General features: G+C 30.9%; 2 protein-coding genes across 4 annotated transcripts; one reads left to right on the plus strand and one right to left on the minus strand.

Moving 5' to 3' along the window:
* Nucleotides 1–1715: 1715 nt before the first annotated feature.
* On the minus strand, nucleotides 1716–6657 carry LOC123709859. 3 transcript variants are annotated; one of them, XM_045661441.1, is made up of 5 exons: nucleotides 6430–6657; nucleotides 6060–6299; nucleotides 3737–5628; nucleotides 2766–3023; nucleotides 1716–1922 (listed from the first exon to the last, which is right to left on the minus strand). In XM_045661441.1, the coding sequence occupies exons 1-5, from the start codon at nucleotides 6542–6544 to the stop codon at nucleotides 1884–1886; spliced, it is 2544 nt and encodes an 847-aa protein (XP_045517397.1). In that variant the 5' UTR covers nucleotides 6545–6657; the 3' UTR covers nucleotides 1716–1883. The 3 variants fall into 3 exon arrangements, with proteins under 3 accessions (XP_045517397.1, XP_045517396.1, XP_045517393.1); XM_045661440.1 differs by having other exon boundaries at nucleotides 6060–6308; XM_045661437.1 differs by having other exon boundaries at nucleotides 6060–6338.
* A 257-nt stretch (nucleotides 6658–6914) lies between these two features.
* On the plus strand, nucleotides 6915–9466 carry LOC123709861 (phosphoglycerate mutase 1). The gene is made up of 5 exons (XM_045661447.1): nucleotides 6915–7133; nucleotides 7475–7707; nucleotides 8045–8236; nucleotides 8570–8642; nucleotides 8969–9466. The coding sequence occupies exons 1-5, from the start codon at nucleotides 7031–7033 to the stop codon at nucleotides 9133–9135; spliced, it is 768 nt and encodes a 255-aa protein (XP_045517403.1). The 5' UTR covers nucleotides 6915–7030; the 3' UTR covers nucleotides 9136–9466.
* Nucleotides 9467–9602: the final 136 nt, after the last annotated feature.

The following is a 9602-nucleotide window of genomic DNA, read 5'->3' on the forward strand; positions in this document are numbered from 1 at the left end:
TTTACTAAGCAACTGTTCGATGCCGTACATGGAACTAACTGAATGCTGACCGTTTCGTGTAGTGTCGTAGTTACACGTAGCATCCCTTTTAGTTCCAAATATGCGCGAAGTGTTGCATGCTGTAAAACAATTTTGCTTTGTTTTCACGTAAGTTTAAGTTTCTGCGAGTGCTGGACCGTGAATACAGATCAGTGAACATTTCCAGTTAAAGAGTATTGAGGTATTTAAATTTATAGAATCTCAATCGTAAGAAAATGTCTAGCTCTTAGAAACTCTAAAAATGCTTATCCCTAGACTAGTTAACGCTTAATATTCTATTTGAATACTGTACGAATAAAATTTAAGACGTACATAATTTGGCAACAAATGTGAAAAAAGCCCAGCTCCAAAGCCACTGGTACTTTATACTTTCAAGATCTCTGTAGAAATACACCACAAAGTCACGAGAATAAAATGTAAAGAAAAAAGTTTGTCGCAGCCTAAAAATTTTCAGTAATACTAGTAACTATTTTTGTTCATTTTGAAGCCGACAATTTTGGTCATGTTTAAAATTGCTGATGTTAAATGTAAAAATAAGTTCCCAAAAGAGACTCCTATCATGTTAATATATTGAAAACTTTATTACGAATCTGCAATAATACCCAAACTACATCCACCAACCACTACATCTGCATCATGATAACTAAGGCATTCCTTTAGGCAAAGGTTTGATCCATGGGTCTACCCTACCACCCATGCAGTCAAATATTTAGTTAGTTAATTAAGAATACCAGTTTACAGTTATGTGTACATCTAAAAACCTTATTTCTACATAAATAAAGCATATACAACTTCAATTGTCTAAAAACCAAGTTATTATACATACAGTACCCGTAACGCGAACTAAATGTATATGTAGTTTGGTGTGTTGGATATATGGAATATTAACATTCTATAAAAATGTGTATTCAGAACAAATAAAATTATATGAATAATTTATTATGTATGATTACTTGATGACAGCTTGAGCAACACTTCGTGGGCGTATTTGGTACTAAACGCGACCACATAAATATATGTCGAAGTAAATAAAGTAGTTAAATCAGAGAGTTAATTGAATCTGTAGACAGTTAATTTAAAATCGATATTCAATCAAGTCGCTAAACTTCCGTCAGACAAGTGAGTGAACGAAACGTTTACCGAGTTTTCTAAACGTTCCTAGGCAACAAGACTAACGTAACCATTTACAATAAAGCAAAACACTCCAGAATTTCCAAGCTTCATGATCACACCGAAATAACAATAACAAATGAGATAATCATGGCGGAGTCTTGTTTTATCATCTTGTTTTACATTGTTAATTAACATGCTGGCTTTCGACCAGACAGATAGTTAAACGTTTTCACCGCTGCTTTATTAAAATCAAAATGCTAGTGACTTGATTGAATATCGACATTTAATTAACGAGATTCAATTACTTTACTGCGACATATATACTAAATCCTTTTTTATACATTTGGTATAGATACACTACTAAAGGTACTTCTTCGCTATAGTTCGAAATACGCCTAAATATATATGGAACCAGGGAGTAGTCATGGCCTCATCTGACGAGGTCCTCCGAGACCTGGACGAGGAGTCTTGCTTTAATATTAAAATTTTAATTTATTCATAAAAAAATTAAACTATAATGACAATTTGATTGTTCGTGTTCAGGGTACAGATAAAAAATAATGTCATAACGAAATTCAATTATCTATTTGGTATATGCACACTTTGATAAACTTTTCAAATTTAACAGAGACTGTTCATACGTAACACCACAGACTTAGCTTTTCACTACAGAGTTATAAACAATTGTACCATAAATGTCCATTTTACATATTTACAAAATCACTTATAACCTATCGAAACGGCCCTTTATTTTTCCTTTGAGGTATATTCTGAAACAATGGTGATAAACAATCAACATTATATTGTTATATACAACAATATATAAGATCATAGAAGCGTCAAAAATTAGCTTTTCCATTGCGCTATCAATACATTGTTTTTTAATTATTTTTTAGCATAAAAATACGTATAGGACTACCGGAATCTCATGGAATAAAACAAAAAAAAAATGGTTTTCACATGGAAATGAGTCATCCGTTAAATCAAAGAACGAGGTCTGTCAACCGCTGCGTTTGTGAAAATGTCGAATAACCCGCTTTGATCTCAAGCGAGAAATATTGTTTTCAAGGTTTATCATAATAGAGGAAGAAGGTGTAAATCTAACTCAAACTTTGATTTTAAACTGCTTGGTAGAGTTGACCTGTAAGTGGGACCGAGTGGTTTTGGATACTTTTAGTTTATTTTATATTTCTTCGGTACTTAATTGTGACTTCTTTAAAGGGGTTTCCAGTAATCCAGAAAGTATATACTGCGAATCGTAGCTGTAGGCACATCGAATAATGGCGTGTTTTCCTCGCCTGGTAAAATTAGGAGGGGGGAGAAGAAAATTAACTGGGACAGTTTCTATTTACAGTTGATTGGAAGTAAAAATTAATATTTTAAATGCTGATCAAAAAGGACCATTTTGATGTAGACGGAAGACATAAAACTACAGAGACACAAGAACACCGAGACTTTAGACGAGACTTCGTCATTATAATATTTTTTTATGATCTATATTCATACGGAAAGAGATAAAAAGTCTGTAAAAAAGACTATAAATATTTATGATAATTTTTGAAATTAAATTAATTTTAATATATAAAGCAAGAAAATAGAGAATGTCAACTTACTTGTAGTGAGGGTAAACGTAGGCTAATTAGCGATGGTATGTGTGCCATTAGGCGTTCATGCCGATTTGGCCATCTTTGCCTTGGGTTATTTTGGGGCCTTAGTCTCGGAGTTTGTCCATAATTAGCCTGAGGTCTAAATGTTCTGTGGAATTGGTTCACAGGACCTGGACTGCCCCAATTGAATTTAGGATGTAGCCTACGCGGTCTACTTTGTTGAGATTGGTCTGGCTGTCCGACTTCCACTTGTTCATGTCTATCCTGTAAAGTACAATCCATTTAACCGGCTTCAAAGAAAGAAAAGAAAAGAAAGAAAGAAAAAAAAGAGATATCAGTTTCACGCCTCTAGAGAATCGAAAATCCCTTTCTTGAAGTGAATGTTCAGGAATTTTTAGTAAGTCAGCTTAAGGATGTGTTGACCGCCTCAATGGTGCGATATTTTCTTGAAGGCCTAAGTCGTATTGGGTCAGTAAAACCTCTACTGGCATCCGATTCCTCTAAGTCGTGTAAAGAGTGCCTTAAAGGTGCTTTGTTGTGAAATGCCACAAATTGAGAGGGTGAATATGTTTAATGAATACATAAAAATATAATAATATTATACTATATATTATAAACATAAGACTTAATTCAACAATCAGCAAAATTTTCAATAGGTGATACTAGTCAACATTTTGCTAGGTAAATATATATCACACATAGCCCTTACAGAAATTCGTGGACACTCATAACTTAAAACCCTCAAGATTATTTTGATATATACTGAACTTGAATTGTTCACTACAAATTTAAATCAAAGAAACTACTCTGAATAGATAATAGTAGTGAAGTATTATCAAATTTTTAATTATGTGTACAGGTCAAAACAATTTTGAAGTTGGCTAATACAGAGTCTTTGTACATAAAGTAAATTTAAATATAGGATATAGAACTAAGCAGAATATTGAATGACCATTGAAAAATAAATTAAATCTTACCAGACTGTCTTTGTTTGTTGTATCGGGGGAGTACCTGATGGCTTTATCAGATATATTCCACTTTGTATCACCATCATCCATTCTTGTGCATTGATTATTAGATTGGTCTTTCAACTTAACAAATTCATTAAGCAACGGATTGTCAAATTTCAAAAGTTTTCTCTCAAAAACATTAATCATTGAATTACAAAACACTATCCTATCAGTCCTCTTCAATATATCTACTACCGCCCGCGCCAAATCAAACGAATACGGCAAAATACACAACCTCTCTACAATCTGAGACACTGTGTCACTTTTAAAAGTCCTATTTTGTTCACACATAAACATTGCCAACTTCACAAATACTATTTTAAATCTAGAGAAGTTTTGAGTTTGCCCTATTACTTCTAAAAACTTATCACACACTTGAACACCTGGTTTAAACTCGGAAATCAGCAAGTCACAAATTTCTTTCAAATTCACTTGATTCAAATATAACAACGTTCTTTCAATTATTTCAGTTATCATTTGCTTGTCTTGGGTATGATTAAAAATAATTAGAGCATATAATGTTATTTCTACTACTATTCTATAATTTTTTCGACGAATACCTTCATTTAGATATACTAGTCCATACACCCTTAATAATTGAGCCTTCTTACATACCATTAGGTATTCTTGGTGGAATTGTTCTTCAGTCAATGCAACTAATTTTTCACTCACAAAACTTTGTGTCAGAATAGTGTGTGGGAAATTGCACTTGCTATTCTTGCAATTTTTCATTATGTTGAAAATGCAGATGCCTTTAAAGACAGCACTTCTTACAAATGTAATTGGTGTGTGTGATCCTGGCAAGACTGGGGATAAAACGCGACTTTTTGTTGTTTTAGTAGTAAACTTGTTGTCAAGTTTTGTTGTAGGTTTCATTAACTCCACTTTTTTATCAGAAACTTCAGATAATCCAAATGATGTTGAGTCAGCTTTTTGCTTCTCACAAACCTTAATACAGTGTTTAAGTACTACTGGTTTTGGGATTTTGAAGATGGCAGTATCATCTTTACTGTCTACAATAGGTTTATATTTATCTACTTTAGAGTTGTAAGGTATCTTAGGAGTTGTTTCAAAACTTGAAAGGCTTTCAGCAAAAAGTGATATGGTGTCATCATCATCATCATCATCAGTATAATTGAAACTGTCTGGGTCAAAATCCAATCCTTCTATAACAGCTTCAGGTACTTGCTCTTTAGCATTTGGTTCAGGTGTATTGTTTAATTTTTTCTCATGTATTTGTGTGTTAAGTGTTATTGATCCAGTATTAACATAATCACTACAAGAAGCATCACTTCTAAGTATTCCTCCAGATGTAATATTTTTTAACTCTTGTGTTTGTATATTTAAATGCAATTTTTTTTTTGAAAAGTCAACATTATTTTCAGGGCTGAATCCAGTATATTGGTGTAACATTGATATGTAGTGATCTAAGAAAAACAACTGGTCTAATCCCAACTCCTGAGATGGGTCTCTACTGGGTGAAGTATCTTGCGATAAAGCATCAGAACCAAGGTCTACATTATTTCCACAATTAGTTTGTCCATTAGTAGTATTAGAATGATTATTATTTTCCAAAGATTTTTCAGATTCATCTCTTATATTACTGTTATTATCATTTACAACAAGTTTTTTAAGTATAATAATTGGATTTTTTTTAAGATTATCATATGTTAAAACTTTAAAACATTTAGTGGTTGTATTTAATGTTGGTGTCACTGAGTTTGTATCATTTTCTAAAGTAACTTTATCAGGCACATAATCATTGACAAATGTTCTTACAATGTTAAGATGTTTAGGAATTACTTTATGTTTTAATGTCAGAATTTTAGATTTTACTTCACCCTCTTCTTGTTTCTCAACTGAAAATAGAATACTTTATACTAAAGGCACTAAAAATGTCCCAATTAAAGTTTTTATGGAAGAAGGATTAATACAATTGACTTCACAAAGAATTAATTTAGATAATTGAAGTTGTTTATAAGCAAACACTGTTATTAAAAATAACATTTAAGTATGACACAATATAGGCACAATCATTAATCATCATTTATTTTTTCTAAAATTAATAGTATTCAATTGCTTGCAATCAAACCAGTAAGTCCAGTGTAAGTATAACTTATACTCACCCGACTAAATGTCTAACTTATATAAAAAAATTAATTTATTAATTAAATTATTTAACTATACTGTAAAGCATTTCAATTTAAGGCAAACTGATATGAAACTTTCAATTCCTAGAAACAATAATAATTGCAAATCTAATATTTAATATTATTTAGGCAAAACAAACCTTGAGGATTTTTTTTACAATTTCTGGTAACCATACTAGACTTAATTTCTAATTTACGAGTTATTCTTCTTTTCTTAGCAACAGGTTGATTATTATTGGAAGAGTTTCTTTCAGTATTTTTACTGTCATTTGCTGTATGCTCATTGTTAACAACTGCAAATTTATTCTGGGTAACTTTTCTTTTTATGCCTCTGGTCACTGGTTTTACATCTTTTATGCAACTGATCGCGATATCGGCACCTAAATCATCTTGAAAAGCATAAATAGACATTCCAAACTCTAAGGTAAATCAAATAAAAAATGCTATTTTATATACAATTTCATTACAGAAGTAATTATACAATATCTTTAGAAAATATATTGTGCCTACCCTTGCAAACCTTGGAAGACTTTTTGACTACACATTTTCTCCGCCTCCGTGTTGGTTTGTTTGGTTTTTTGTCACCAGAAACGGATCCGGTGGTAGTGTTTTTCTTAGGAGGCATTTGGCTATTATTCAAAATAATTTATAATATTGTTATTCTAGTCATGCTCAATATGCCTCAATATTTTTTTAGAGTTTGCACTTTGCAAACTGTAAACCTGTAAATTCAACTTTCTGTTCAAGTGATAATTGACATATCTGTACTTAAGTCGAAACTCGAACGGCGTTAGTCAATGTCTTGTTTTTGACAATGACCTAATATGACAGTCAATAAAATTTCGACGACAATTTATTCGCGAGTAAGATTATCTAAATAAAATCTTATACAAAGTTTTAATTAAGGATTTAACAAACACTTGTAAACAACTATATTATAATATTACATTTTAAAAATAGGCTGGCAACACAGATTTCTTCTCAATTAGAATTAAGGTCAAAAAGGTCATCTATGTCAAAATAGAGGACGAATCACGAAAGTAACGCGATACTCAACTAATTTAAATTTTCCGGCCGGTGAAAACTTATTGTCATATCTTTGAATATCAAAATGGGTGGAAAATATAAAATTGTTATGATTCGCCATGGCGAAAGCGAATGGAACCAGAAAAACTTATTCTGTGGCTGGTTCGATGCTGACCTCAGTGACAAAGGTAATAAGTCTTTTAAGTTTAATTTTTTTTCCCAAAAACATTAACATTTGAACATTGTTTCTTGATCTGCATTAAAAACACACATTTTTTTTGCAAATTTGTAAAATATCCTTCAAAACTACGTTAGTATAATAAATTATTATATTTGCCCTTTATGCATTTTATTAATTTTAAAACATACTATTGTTAATAACTGATTAGCAGTAAAATTTAATTTCTTTTTATTAAAATAAATATAATGACTATGTATTTCAAAAGTATTATTACCTTAATTAATAGTAATTGTTTTTTTAGTATTTATCATTAACACCCTTGACTCATAAATGATGTAATTTTATTAGGACGAGAAGAAGCGTTTTCTGCTGGTAAAGCTTTGAAAGCCGAAGGTTACCAGTTTGATATTGCACACACATCTGTACTGAAGCGGGCACAGATTACTTTGAGCTCTGTGTTGAAGGAAATTGGTCAAACAGACATTCCAATCAATAAGACTTGGAGATTGAATGAAAGGCACTATGGAGGTTTAACAGGCTTAAACAAAGCTGAAACTGCTGCTAAATATGGTGAAGCTCAGGTATAATACATTAATAATTCCAGAAATTAATAAGATTCTATAGCATACTACCCATATATAACTTTTAAAGTCTAGTTTATCAAATTACTAATAAAAGGGGTTAAAGATATTTAATAGTAACAACCGATCAGCATACTATTAGAATTATCAAAATCAGGTCCATATGTCCTGAGATTACCACTTAACAACTTTTCCTCTTTGTAGTATTGGTATAGATAAAGAATTGTAACCAACTTTGTTTTATTATCTTTAAAGAAATATATATGATAAGTGCTGGTATGATAAATCTTCATAGCAAAGTATTCTTTTAAGAACATCTGTATTTAATGAATTTTAGGTACAAATTTGGCGTCGTAGTTTTGATGTACCTCCACCAGCAATGGAGAAAGATCATCCCTACTATGAAACTATTGTGAAAGATCCCCGCTATGCTGGTGACCCAAAACCAGATGAGTTCCCCATGTTTGAAAGTTTAAAACTTACCATTGATAGAACTTTACCCTACTGGAATGATGTTATTGTGCCACAGGTCATTTATTTTATTTTATCAATAAAACATAAAAAAAAATTAAATAAGGGTTTATGCTAATGATGTACAGATATAAGCAGGGTAGCCAACAACATCCTTTGCACTCACAAATGCCAGTAAAGTTTTTACGTGTTTGCTGTCTTTTCTTAGTCATATTATGGATTACTTCTACTATTATTTTTATCTTAAATTTCTGAACTATTGGAAATCTAGAGGATTATTTATTTTAAATTCATTTAATTTTCAATATTGAAATATCTAAATCCTAGTTTTGGTCCACTCATATATTATCAAAATTAATTTAACCTGTAATACAATTTTTTTCTAATTTAGATAAAAGAAGGTAAAAAAATAATCATTGCTGCCCATGGGAACAGTCTTAGAGGCATTGTCAAGCATTTAGATAGTGAGTATTTAACAATATTTACATTTAGATAAAACTATTATAATATATTTAAAAGTGAATTTATTTGTTTACTTATGTTCATCATTATTCTCAATCTACTTGTATTGAAACTCTATACATAAAAATTAATCTTACATAATATAAAACAAAACAATTCTGTAAAAGCAGAGTACCATTGGGAATGCCAGCATATAGTTTCACACTGATAACTAGTATTAACAGTATGTTGAGTAAGTTCAGTTTATATAGAAAGAGTTGAATTTAAAATTTTATTTGCTTCTGAACATGATGAAGAGATACCACCATTAAATACATTACCAATTTAGATCTTAGTGATGCAGCCATCATGGAGTTGAACTTACCAACTGGTATTCCCTTTGTCTACGAATTGGATGAAGACATGAAGCCAGTCGATTCCATGGTCTTTCTTGGAGATGAGGAAACAGTGAAAAAAGCCATGGCAGCTGTCGCAGCTCAGGGCAAGGCAAAGTAGATTTGTGTTCAGATATGTAAGTTACAGATTCAGTCCTTGTCTTGTTTATAATCACCAGACCACCAGTTTATTCTTATAAATGAATTGTTTATAATCCATAAGATGTGTAATAAGTTTATGCTTGTTAAGATATGATGGAAATATTATGTGTTATTTTAATTACATAGTCTTACATCATATATACCAATTACATAGAATCTTGTTAATAATTAAATGTAAATTGCTATGAGATTTCAGAATATACTTGACTATTTCCATCATATAAAGTGATATTTTTATTTTTAAGTAAACCAGTTGGAATCTATGTTTATTTAATAGCTATTTATTGAATAGTCCATCTTGATTGTGAATAAAAGTGATGTTATAAATATGTTTTTATTTCACAAATATTTAGGAGCTTCCTGTATGAATTAAAAATTAAATGAAGATAAAAATTGCTGGAAATAATAAGGAAGTTATATAATTTC

Source organism: Pieris brassicae, chromosome 5, assembly GCF_905147105.1.
Source record: "Pieris brassicae chromosome 5, ilPieBrab1.1, whole genome shotgun sequence".
Classification (NCBI taxonomy): domain Eukaryota; kingdom Metazoa; phylum Arthropoda; class Insecta; order Lepidoptera; family Pieridae; genus Pieris; species Pieris brassicae.